This window comes from Rhinoderma darwinii, chromosome 4 (genome assembly GCF_050947455.1).
Source record: "Rhinoderma darwinii isolate aRhiDar2 chromosome 4, aRhiDar2.hap1, whole genome shotgun sequence".
Lineage (NCBI taxonomy): Eukaryota > Metazoa > Chordata > Amphibia > Anura > Rhinodermatidae > Rhinoderma > Rhinoderma darwinii.
Genome location: NC_134690.1, coordinates 216,921,470 through 216,934,832, shown reverse-complemented (window position 1 = coordinate 216,934,832; position 13,363 = coordinate 216,921,470). Strand labels below are relative to the sequence as shown.

General features: G+C 42.4%; 1 protein-coding gene across 2 annotated transcripts in view; it reads right to left on the bottom strand.

The window, feature by feature from the left end:
* The window catches only part of KLHL32 (kelch like family member 32), a 252,386-nt gene that overhangs the window by 8,800 nt on the left and 230,223 nt on the right, over positions 1–13,363 (bottom strand). For both annotated transcript variants that reach the window (XM_075862185.1, XM_075862187.1), the window contains one exon: positions 9,265–9,359. In XM_075862185.1, coding sequence (XP_075718300.1) covers positions 9,265–9,359 — 95 coding nt within the window. The remainder of the gene's footprint in view (positions 1–9,264; positions 9,360–13,363) is intronic.

The following is a 13,363-nucleotide window of genomic DNA, read 5'->3' as shown; positions in this document are numbered from 1 at the left end:
CTCCAAATGTACATTGGGGCCTAAAACATTTTCAAGCAAAATATGAGTCCTGAAAGCCTCCGGGTGTTCCCTTCCTTTGGGGCCCTGCCGTGTGTCCAAACAACGCATTAGGGCCACAATGTGGGTATTTTTGAAAACAGGAGAAAGAGGGTGATAGATTTTGGGGTGTGTTTCTTCATTTTCATGGTCGCTTTACAAAGAAATCGGTCTTCAAACTGATACTTTTATGAAAAAAGTGAAATTATTATTTTTTTCACCTGCTATGCATTAAATTTAGCAAAGAACTGTGGGGTCAAAATAATTACTATACCCCTAAATAAATACCTTATGGGGTCTAGTTTTCTAAATGGGGTCGTTTATGGGGAGTTTCTATCGTTCTGGCAGCTCAAAGCCTCTCCAAATGTACAGTGGGGCCTAAAACATTTTCAAGCAAAATATGAGTCCTGAAAGCCTCCGGGTGCTCCCTTCATTTTGGGTCCTGCCGTGTGTCCAGGCAGCGCATTAGGGCCACAATGTTGGTATTTTTGAAAACAGGAGAAACAGGGTGATAGATTTTGTGGTGTGTTTCTTCATTCTCATGGTCGCTTTACAAAGAAATTGGTCTTCAAACTGATACTTTTATGAAAAAAGTGAAAAAATTTTTTTTTCACCTGCTATGCATTAAATTTAGCAAAAAACTGTGGGGTCAAAATACTTACTATACCCTTAGGTAAATACCTTAAGGGGTCTAGTTTTCTAAATGGGGTCATTTGTGGGGGTTTCCATCACTCTGAGACCTATGAGCCTCTGAAAACCTGGCTTGGTGCCGGAAAACAAAATGTACTTCAAAATTTATAAAATTATTATTCAATTTGTAAGTCCTCTAAATTGCTGAAAATTTATTTAATTTTTTCAAAAGTGCTGCCAAAATGGAGTAAAGAGATAGAAATATATATTTAATTAAAAAAATTGTACAGTATGTTTGTACATATGTGACATATTGCAGTTAAAAATAGGGGAAAATGGTAATTTTTACAAAATTTCTTCAATTTTTCTATTTTTTAATTAATTTCCGCAAATCGTATCAGTCTACTTTTACCACTAAAATAAAGTACAACATGTGACGAAAAAACAATGTCAGAATTACTTGGATATTCAAAACTTTCACAGAGTTATTCTCTGATAAAGTCAGACATACCAGATTTGACAAATCTGGCTTGGTCATTAAGGTACAAACATGCCCGGTCATTAAGGGGTTAAAGTGTCTCCTCTTCAGGTTCCAATCTTAGTATTGGCTAAAAAATGCATGCAAGAGCTACAGCAAATCTGTACTGTGTGAACAAGGCCTAAGCAAATGTTCTCTTTACTAAAGTAGCACTGAAATTGTGCCATCAAACTGGTCTGATAAACCAAATAACTTATGCCTGTGATAACTGACTAAGGCACTGTTTATGCCAGCTTTTTTGGCCTACGTTTAGTGTATATGCTGGGAGAACCTTTCGGTCTACTTTTAGAATATGTACTTCGTGTCCGATACCGAACAGTGGCATCTGTCACTCATAGACTATTATGGCATACATTTAACGTATTTGTTATCTTTTCATGATGTATATGTTAAATTTATGCCATTATAAGGCATCCGTTACCCATCGCCTACTATGGCATCTCTTTATGACGTATATGATTTAACAGATGCATGTGACTGATGCTACACAGTGGCATATATCACCCATGTATTCCACGTGGTATACATTTTTTTTTTTCAGGATCCCAATGTATGGCATGGTGTAGTTAACTATGCTATTCCAGACCTAAAAAAAATGGTACAGCAGTCAGATAGAGGCCCATAATACACTCTCTTTGCCTCTGTTGGGGTATTGGAGCACTAATTTCGGAGGCTTTCCCGATGTACGTGAGGTGAATGGGGGCCTAAATGACAGACAAACTTAAAAAACGCAGCTGGAAGATTGTCGCTAGGAAGTTAGAGGCTCTGTCACCCCATTATAAGTGCCCTATATTGTACATGATGTGATCGGCGCTGTAATCTAGATTACACCAGTGTTTTTCATTTAGGAAAACCATCATTTTTTACGGAGTTATGACCTATATTAGCTTTATGCTAATGAGTTTCTTAATGACCAACTGGGCGTGTTTTGCTTTTTGAGCAATTGGGCGTTGTGGAGAGAAGTGTATGATGCTAACCAATCAGCGTCATACACTTCTCCCCATTCATTTACACAGCACATAGCTATATCGCTATGTGCAGCCACATACACTAACATTACTGCAGTGTCCTGATAATGAATAGACATTACCTCCAGCCAGGACGTGATGTGTATTCAGAATCCTGACACTTCTCTGTGAGTTACAGCATAGCAGGCGTAGTCTCGCGAGATTACGCTGTAAACTGTCATTTACAGCAAGATCTCGCTGTGCTGTGCTGTAGTATCACACAGACGCTACAGAAGTGTCAGGATTCGGAATAGACATCACATCCTGGCTGGAGGGAATGTCTGTTCATTGTCAGGACACTTGATTAACATTAATGTGTGTGTATGTGACTGCACATAGCGATATAGCTATATCGTTATGTGCTGTGTAAATGAATGGGGAGAAGTGTATGACGCTGATTGGTCAATGTCATACACTTCTCTTCCCAACGCCCACTTGGTCAAAAAGTAAAAGACGCCCAGTTGGTCATTAAGAAACTCATTAGCATAAAGCTAATATAGGTCATAACTCCGTCAAAAATTATGGTTTTTCTAAATGAAAAACAGCTGTAATCTACATTACAGCGCAAATCACATCATGTACAATATAGGCCACTTATAATGGGGTGACAGAGCCTCTTTAAAGCACAAGCTGTCGTCTTCTGTGGTGCTTGCTTACTTATATCCACATATTTCCGTTGTCGAGCTTTGAAACTGTATACCGTTTCTAAGCCTCTGCAAAGCTGTAAGGGCCAGTTCACACATTGCGTAAATACTGTTGATTTTCCGTAACGGAATTAGTTGCGGAAAATCTGCAGCAAATGCAGTAGCAGCAAAGTGGATGAGGTAAAACAAATCTCATCCACACGCTGCGTAACTACTGAGCGGAAATACCGCTCAGACATTGACCTGCGGTGTGGAATTGCATTCTGCAGCATGTCAATTTTCTTTATGTAAACGCTGCTTATATGTTGCAGGATTTCCCCATTGAATTCAATGGGGATGTAAATCCAGCATCAAATAGCAGTTCAGTTTTTTGCGGCGGATTCCTAGCGAATCCGCCACAAAAAAACGGAACTCTGAAAACCCAAACAAAAATAATTAAACTTAGGGGGGGATTCACACGAGCGTGTATTCGGTCCGTGCGGGCCGCGTGGTTTTCACGCGCCACGCACAGACCAATACAAGTCTATGGGGCAGTACAGACAGTCCGTGCTTTTTGCGCAGCGTTTGTCAGCTGCGCAAAAAGCGCGACAGGTTCAATATCTCCGCGTATTTCGCGCATCACACACCCATTGAAGTCAATGGGTGCGTAAAAACCATGCAGGTCGCACGGAAGCACTTCCGTGCGAACCGACTGAAACAGCGCACCAGCTGTCAAAAGGATGAATGTAAACAGAAAAGCACCAAGTGCTTTTCTGTTTCCAAACATCCAAACGGAGTGTCTTTTTAGATGAGCGAACCCGGACAACCGAACCGAACTTCACCAGGTTCGGCCGAACTCGTTTTGGCCGAACCCGGCAAAAAAAATTTCCGGTACGCGACGTCAGGAGATAGTCACTGTCCAGGGTGCTGAAAGAGTTAAACTGTTTCAGCACCATGGACAGTGACTTCCGATCCCAATAAACATGAACCTGTAAAAAAAAACGAAGTTCTGACTTACCGATAACTCCCGGCCTCGCATGAAATCAGACTTGTTTTTCCAGCACATCCTACAGATGCTCTATTAACCCGTTAGTGACCGGCACATAGTCTTTTTACGTCGGTCACTAACGGGCCTTATTCCGATGCCATAGACTTTTTACGTCGCGGCATCGGAATAAGTTAACAGAGCAGGGAGCTGTCAAATCTCCCTGCTCTCAGCTGCCAGAGGTAGCTGGGGGCATCCCTGCTCTGCCGGGTGAGATCGATATCAGTATCGATCTCACCCGTTTAACCCCTCAGATGCGGTGCGCAATAGCGAGCACCGCATCTGAGTGGTTTTGGAGAGAGGGAGGGAGCTCCCTGTCATCCCACTGACACCCGGCGATAAGATCGCCGAGTGTCTGTGTCTCCCATGGCAGCCGGGGGCCTAATAAAGGCCCCCAGGTCTGCCTGTAATGAATGCCTTCTAGATCATGCCGCAGGCATGACCTAGCAGATGCCTGTCCGTTTTAAACGGACAGGCAATAATACACTGCAATACAAAAGTAATGCAGTGTATTATAATAGCGATCGGAGGATCGCATAGTGAAGTCCCCTAGTGGGACTAGTAAAAAAGTAAAAAAAAAAGTTTAATAAAGTTAATAAAAAAAAAATGAAAAACCCACTTTTTCCCCTTACAAACTGCTTTACTATTAAAAAACCAAAATACTGTTAAAAAGTTACACATATTTGGTATCGCCGCGTCCGTAACGACCCCGACTATAAATCTATTACATTACTTAACCCGCACGGTGAACGTTGTAAAAAATTAAATAAAAAACGACGGAAAAATTGCTGTTTTCTGTGAATTCTGACTTTAAAAAAATGTGATTAAAAAGTGATCAAAAAGTCGCATCTACTCCAAAATGGTACCAATAAAAACTACAAGTCTTCCCGCAAAAAAAAAGCCCTCATACAACTGCATCGGCGGAACAATAAAAACGTTACGGCTCTTCAAATATGGAGACACAAAAACAAATAATTTTGAAAAAAAAGCGTTTTTACTGTGTAAAAGTAGTAAAACATACAAAAACTATACAAATTTGGTATCGTTGCAATCGTAACAACCCGCTGAATAAACTTATTGTGTTATTTATACGACACGGTAAACGGCGTAGATTTAGGACGCAAAAAAAGAGTGGCGAATTTCAGATTTTTTTCTATCTCCCCCCCCCAAAAAAAAGTTAATAAAAGTTAATCAATAAATAATCTGTCCCCCAAAATGGTGCTATTAAAAAATACAACTTGTCCCACAAAAAACAAGACCTTATACAGCTATGTCGACTAAAAAATAAAAACGTTATAGCTCTTGGAATGCGACGATTCAAAAACGTAAAAAATAGCTTGTCATTAAGGTCTAAAATAGGCTGGTCATTAAGGGGTTAAATGGAGATTTCTGAGATTTGTCAACACCTTGTACACTTTGTTGTGTTCCGCAAACCATTCCTGAACAGTTGTTTCAGTGCGGTAGGGCATATTATCCTGCTGAAAGAGGGCACTGCCATTAGGAAATTCCATTGCCATGAAGGGGTATACTTAATCTGCAACAAGAGGTAAGTGGGACTTGTCAAAGTAACATCCATATGAATGCCAGGACCCAAGGTTTCCCATCAAAACATTGCTAGAGCATCACATTGCCCATGCTGGCTTGCCTTCTTTCCATAGTGCACCCTGGTGTCATCTCTTCCTTAGGTGACGAACACCCTCCTGTCTGTATACACTGAGAATGCACACCAAAAGTAGTGTAAATAGAGTCTGAGTATTTCTTGGTAGTAAGTTCATGCAAAGACTGGCACCTCCCGCACTGCCCTAGATACTGCATTCAAGATGTCTAGGCGCTACATGTAGGAATTTAATGGCAATGAGCAAATGTATGGAGCAGTAAGATTATAGATGATGATAATGACATGGAAGTCTTGGTATAGTTTATATTGCCTCCCTCATACAGCTTAGCACTTGTACAGAGATAAAGTGTGAAAATGGTAAATGTCCTATTATGGAACTATTTTCCTCTATTTAGTACAATGGTGTTTAAAATATTACTCTTACACGTGTCCTGTGAGATTTACTCTACAAATAGTATGTACGCTAGAAGCTAGTACTCTACAAACTATGTTTTAATATCCTGATGATTCAGAAAAGATTCTTATATGTATTAGAAAATAGCTGTTTATGCAATGTACTACTGCATTTGTGTAGGTCAGAGAAGTTGAAGCACTATGAGGGTATGTGCACACGATGAGAGGCTTTTACGTCTGAAAAGACAGACTGTTTTCAGGAGAAAACAGCTGCCTCGTTTCAGACGTAAAAGCTCCTCCTCGCATTTTGCGAGGCTTCTCTGACAGCCGTAAATTTTGAGCTGCTCTTCATTGACTTCAATGAAGAACGGCTCAAATTACGTCTGAAAGAAGTGTCCTGCACTTCTTTTGACGAGGCTGTATTTTTACGCGTCGTCGTTTGACAGCTGTCAAACGACGACGCGTAAATGACAGGTTGTCTGCACAGTACGTCGGCAAACCCATTCAAATGAATGGGCAGATGTTTGCCGGCGTATTGGAGCCCTATTTTCAGACGTAAAACGAGGCATAATACGCCTCGTTTACGTCTGAAAATAGGTCGTGTGAACCTAGCCTAAAGAGTATATATGTTGGTTTAGTAGGCTCTCATTTACAACTGTCCCAGCTAATCCAGTTGGTAATAAAAGAAAAATATGACTATTCATTTTAAAACCTTTAATTTAAATTTCGTTTGAAATCTAGACCACGTAAAAGCCTCATATCTCATTTCTTCTCCAGTCAGTATGGTTTGTTTTCCTCCCATAAATTTACATCAAGTTCAGATTTCTTTCAACCTGACTGTAAAATGCAGTCTGCCCCACTTGACTGGATAGCCCTTAGCTGAGATGAGGTTGCTGGCTAAAAACAATGACAGCTAACACAGGTTATAAGCGGAAAAAAAAAAATCATTCAGTCTGATCATTGGTGTTCTGCAAAAGTGTTGACGTTCAATCACTCGAAAATACAGGAATAAACTTGGAAAGAAGAATAGAGGACCGGCGTTTGAAATGAAGCTTGTCCACTGAGTCATAACACTGGGCTGCAATAAGGAAATTGTCCTACTGATTGCCACTCAGCCTCAGTGATTGACATGTACGGCGGCATACATACTGTACACCCCTCAAAATGGCAAATGCACAGCACTATAGTGTGGTTTTATTCATTATATTGCCAACTACAATGACTATATATATATATATATATATATACACACACACACCGTATTTTTCGGACAAAAAGACGCACCTGACTACAAGGCCTGATTTACACGAGCGTGTGCGTTTTGCGCACGTAAAAAACGCAGCGTTTTGAATGGGCAAAAGGCACTTAGCTGCGTGTGTCATCAGTGTATGATGAACGGCTGCAAGATTTCCGTGCAGCCGCCATCATTATGACACTCCGTTTGGATGTTTGTAAACAGAAAAGTACATGGTGCTTTTCTGTTTACATTCAGAGTTTGACAGCTGTTGCGCGAATCACGCAGTTTGCACGGAAGTGCTTCCGTGCGGCATGCGTGGTTTTCACGCACCCATTGACATGAATGGGTGCGTGATGCGCGAACAGCGCACAAAGAAAGGACATGTCGTGAGTTTTACGCAACGCACTCGCACTGTGCAAAATTCACGCACTGTCTGCACTGCCCCATAGCCTAATATAGGTGCGTACGACACGCGTGAAAAGCACGCGCGTATATTACGCTCGTGTAAATGATGCCTAAGACGTACCCAGGTTTTAGACAACAGAAAATAGGAAAAAAATATTTAATATATTACTACTTTTACAAAGAAAAAAATATTTGTTACAAAAAATAATTGTTCTGTTTCACCACATTCTGAGAGCCATAACTTTAATATTTTTCATTGATTCAGCGGTCTGAGGGCTTTTTTTTTGCGAGCTGTAGTTTTTATAGGCACCATTTTTTGGTACATAATTTTTTTTTAAATAAAAAGTGATCAAAAAACAATGGTTCTGGTGTTTTACATATTATTTTTTTTTACACCGTTCATGAGTTAAATAATGGTATTTTGTAATAGTTCGGACTTTTACGGACGCAGCGATACCAAGTTTTTTATTTTTTACAGGCTTCTGCTAAGCAGAGGCAGACCTGACAGCCATCGGGGTCCCACAATTGCGTTGTGTGGGCCTGTTGGGCTGTCAGTCGTCGGTCCCCCTCCTAACGGTTTAAATGTCGCGATCGCTATTGTCTGCGCCATGGGGTTTTCCCATGAGGGACATTTATGACATATCGACAGGATATGTCATAAATGTCAGATAGATAAATGCGGGTCCCACCTATCTCTAGAATGGGGCCCCCTAAATCCCGTTCTAGCTTTTTGTGATCACGCTGCCTTCTGGCCACTTAAATTACATAGTCGGGAGTTACGGAAACAGTAACTCTCTGAGCTACGCTGTTTCCGTAACTCCCATAGAACTGAATAATAGTTACGGAAACAGCGTAGGTCGCGTGCTACGCTGCTCCTAAAACTGCAATTCACTACTATGGGAGTTACGGAAACTCTTCGCTCCGCACACATCCCACCCCCACGGGGCATTTTTTTACGCGGCCGTTTAAAAAATGTATAAAAAAGGACCCGTAAAAAGAAGTGCTGTAAAATGTCAGTTCTTGAGCCGTTTTTGGAGCAGTTTTTCCATTGTGTCAATAAAAAAAAGCCGCAAAAAACACATAACAAATGTTTGATGCTTAAAAAACGGCTGAAAATCAGAGGCTGTTTTCCCTTCAAAACAGCTCCGTATTTTACAGCCGTTTTGTGCGTGAACATACCCTGAGGGTATGTTCACACGCTAAACTAAAAACGGCTGTAAAATACGGAGCTGTTTTCAAGGGAAAACAGCCTCTGATTTTCAGCTGTTTTTGAAACCACAAACGTTTTTTGCGGTCGTTTTTGAAACTGAAAAACGGCTGAAAATAAGCATCATGAACTTACCCTTTAGCAAGATTTATTCTTGCTAAAATGCGTGTCTTATAGCCCGTAAAATACAGTGTGTATGTGTAAATATATATATATATATACATACATACACACACACACACATACAATGCATTCTCAAAGTCTTCAGACCCTTAAAATTTTTATGTTGATGCCTTTGTGTAAAAATAAAAAATAAATCAAATTTTTCCCCAAATCACTTTAAAAACATAATGATATAGTGATAGGTTAATCGGCTTCCTATGAAATTGGCCCTAGTGTGTGTTTAAGATATTGAAAGTAGATTTGGAGCCCTATTGGGGACAAGAACAGCAGTGACAGTCTCTGCAGCGCTGTGGAATATGTAAGTGCTATATAAGCAATGGGAAAAACATAAATAGATTTTACCTGTATACATGCCAAAGGTTCATTAGTCCAAATCGAATAACCACCAACCAAGTAGATTCTTCCATTATGAACAGCAACTCCAGATTCATTTTGCCCTTAGTAAAAAAATAAATAAAAATCTAGATATGTTAAATGTTAAAAAAAAATCTATTGAGAATTATTTACAAAACGTTGACTCTTAATTCTCTTTTGCTGCATATTGTGTAACTTTAAATATTTGAGCAGTTAATTGGGTTTGTCCAGCTTAGGCTTCGTTCACATCTGCGTTGGGGTCCCATTCTGACGTTCCATCTGAGGTTTCTGTCAGAACGGGACCCTGAACAGACACAGACTGACACGAACGCAAACCAGAGGTTTCCGATTCCATCACCATTGATTTCAATGGTGACTAATCCGGTGCCCATGTTTTCCGTTTGTTTCTGTTGTGCACCGGATCCGTAGTTTGCCGGAAGCAATAGCGTAGTCAACCATCTGCATTAGAGCTCCGTTCCGTCTGAGCTTTCCGTCGGAACGGAGCCCTGACTGACACAAACTGAAACCGTAGGTAGTCGACTACGGTATTCATCCGGTCAAAACTACGGAACCCATGCATAACGGAGACAAACTGAAATCATAGGCGTTCTCTCCCGGGATTTTTAAATTTCTTGTTTTAATTTTGACTTAAATAAGTATTTTTTTCACATCATATCTTGTGCAGGACCTCTAACTTTTTTCGTTGAAACCATTGGCACCGAATCCGTCACCTTTGAAATCAAGGGTGATGGAAACGGAAGCCTACGGTTTCAGTTTGTGTCAGTCAGGGCTCCGTTCCTACAGAAAGCTCCGACAGAACATCCATGACGCAGATATGGACGAAGCCTTATGCTCTACTTTATATGACCCAGCATATATTCCCTAATGTAGGGCATGAGCACACTAGTTGTGGGATGGTTATAATGGTGTTTTGTCTGAATTTGTTCCTGAGTAAAGTGTTATACGACATGTTATGTTATAGCATCAGTAGGGGAAAATCTTGCAAGCCCCCTCCATCCTTAATCTAAGGGCAGATTCACACGAACGTTGCGTTTTTGCGAGCACAAAAACCATTTGACAGCTGCGTGTGTCATGCATGTCTGATGCGCGGCTGCGTGATTTTCGCGCAGCCGGCATCATAGAGATGAGGCTTGTCGACGCCCGTCACTGTCCAAGGTGCTGAAAGAGCTAAATCTTTCAGCACCCTCGACAGTGAATGCCGAACACAACAGCGAAAAACATGTAAAAAAAAAAGATAAAGTTCCTACTTACCGAGAACTTCCCGGCCGTTGCCTTGGTGACGCGTCCTTGGTGACGCGCCTCTCTTGACATCGGGCCCCACCTCCCTGGATGACGCGGCAGTCCAAGTGACCGCTGCAGCCTGTGATTGGCTGCAGCCTGTGCTTGGCCTGTGATTGGCTGGAGCTGTCACTTGAACTGAAGTGTCATCCCGGGAGGTCGGACTGCAGGAAGGAGACAGGAGTAATCGGTAAGTTAGAACTTCGGGTTTTTTTACAGGTTCATGTATTTTGGGATCGCAAGTCACTGTCCATGGTGCTGAAACAGTTTAACTCTTTCAGCACCATGCACAGTGAATGTCTTCCGACGTCGCGGACCGGAAATTTTTTTGCCGGGTTCGGCCAAAACTAGTTTGGCCGAACCCGGTGAAGTTAGCTTCGGTTGTCGGGGTTCGCTCCTCGCAAAGACACTCCGTTTGGATGCTTGGAAACAGAAAAGCACGTGGTGTTTTTCTGTTTCCATTCATCCTTTTGACAGCTCGTGCGCTGTTTCAGTCTGTTCGCACGGAAGTGCTTCTGTGCGACCTGCCTGGTTTTCACGCACCCATTGACTTCAATGGGTGCGTGATGCGTGAAATACGCAGAGTTATTGAACCTGTCGCGTATTTTGCGCAGCGAACAAACGCTGCGCAAAATACACGGACTGTGTGTACTGCCCCATAGACTTCTATAGGGCATTGCGTGCCGCGCGAAAACCACGCGGCCTACACGCTGCCAAATCACGCTCGTGTGAATCCCCCCTAAGGGCCATAACTCTGTAAATCTTCAATGTCATTGGTGTGATAGTAAGAAATGTGATTTCAATGGAGCTATGGGTAGGAATATATCTGAAGGGATTTGGATTGTTTACAAGCCACTGTGGCCAATTCATTTCAGAAGATAATTTGAAATCTCACCAATTACGAGACAAAAAGTAGCCATGTTGCCCATAGCAACCACTGAATGCGGGCTCTGATTAGATGCTATGGACCAGTAGTCTACAACTTTTGGCCCTCCAGCTGTTATGAAAATGCCCACAAGACCAAAAAAGCTTCAGACTGCTGCTATGGATAACAAGGCCACTTTTCCTCCGAGAAAGTTTTGATACATGTGGTCCACTGTACGCTTCTACGTTTCTTACACATATTATAGTGAAGCTTCACATTTGGAGTCAGATTAATGATTGTATTAGGGGATAGCACAACTACCATTTTAGGGGGGAAAAAAACACATGTTCACACAGAGAATTTTGCACTTGCACTTGCACGCCGTTTGCCGCGTTTTTCACTGCGATTTTTGCTGCGTTTTCAGCCCACGGCCATTGAGCGCCGATGGTCAAAAACGCAGCGAAATATGCTTTCTCTGCTCCCATTGATGTCAATGGGAGATCAGAGACGTAAACGCCCAAAGATAGGGCATGTCACTTCTTTTTCCCACGAGACAGTTTTTCCCCTCGTGGGGAAAAAACGCCTCCGCCTCCCATTGAAATAAATGGGAGGCTTTTTCTGCGCGTTTTTCGATGCGGTTTCCGCTAAAAAAAAAAAGTGGCAAAAAACTCAGAACTGGGGATTCTGGAGCAATGTAACATTTTTTCTTTATCAACATGTTTTTATTGTAAATATTTTCTAACTTTTTACAAGCAGCCATGGAAAGGGAAAGGGGGGGGGGGGATTAAAGAGTTCAGAAGGAGAAAAGTCTCTAGGTCATTTAGGGGTTGTTCCGATGAGAGGGCTGAGCAATGTAACATTTTTTTGCTCTAATATAGAGGCTTAAAATTGGCATTTCACATTAAAGGCGTTGTCTGCTGTAGGCTACATTGACACGACAGTGAAAAAAAATGGCTATTAAAAACTGATCAGTTTTTCATGAACATTTTGTATCAGTGTGTCTCTAAATTTTCATCCATTTCCAGTCTGTCTGTCCGTTTGTAATGGCCATTCGTCATCCATTTTTCATGGCCATTAAAAAAAAAAGATGAATTTAATGTGCCAGTTTATTTTTGTCCCAACCTCCTGAAAACACCACAGTGCCCATGTAGATAGTGTTGCAATGTCCCTGTAGATAGTGCCACAGTGCTCACTGTGGATAATCCCCACATAGGTCCAGTGCCCAAATAGTGCCCACATATAAAGTGGCAGTCCCACACTGCCCATTGTAGTGCTACAGTGCCCATGTAGATAGCGCCACATTGTCCTCTGTAGATAGTGCCACACCCCGAAATAGCAACCCCCTTGTAGATACCACCCCCCTCCCCTGTAGATAGTGCACCCTGCAGTAGTGGAATCCCTCTGGCCGGGGATTCCTCATAGACTGAGCCCCTGACGTCTCTGTCCATATATGGACAGTGACGTCAGGAGAGCAGAATCCCCTGCCAGAGCAGGCCGGGGATTCCGCTCATAGATGGAGCCCCTGACGTCTCTGTCCATATATGGACAGTGACGTCAGGAGAGCAGAATCCCCTGCCAGAGCAGGCCGGGGATTCCGCTCATAGATGGAGCCCCTGACGTCTCTGTCTATATATGGACAGGGATGTCAGGAAAGCAGAATCCCCTGCCAGAGCCGGCCAGGGATTCCGCTCCAGTAGTAACCCCTTGATGTCACTGTCCATACATGTATAGTGATGCCGGGGGCTTCTCCAGGAGCGGAATCCCCTGCCAGAGCGGGCCGGGGATTCCGCTCCAGGAGTAACCCCTTGACGTGACTGTCCATATATCGATAGTGACGCCGGAGGCTTCTCCAGGAGTGGAATACCCTGCCAGAGCGGGGTCTGGCCGCCGGGTATTCCACTCCTACAGGGAGCTACAGTGGTG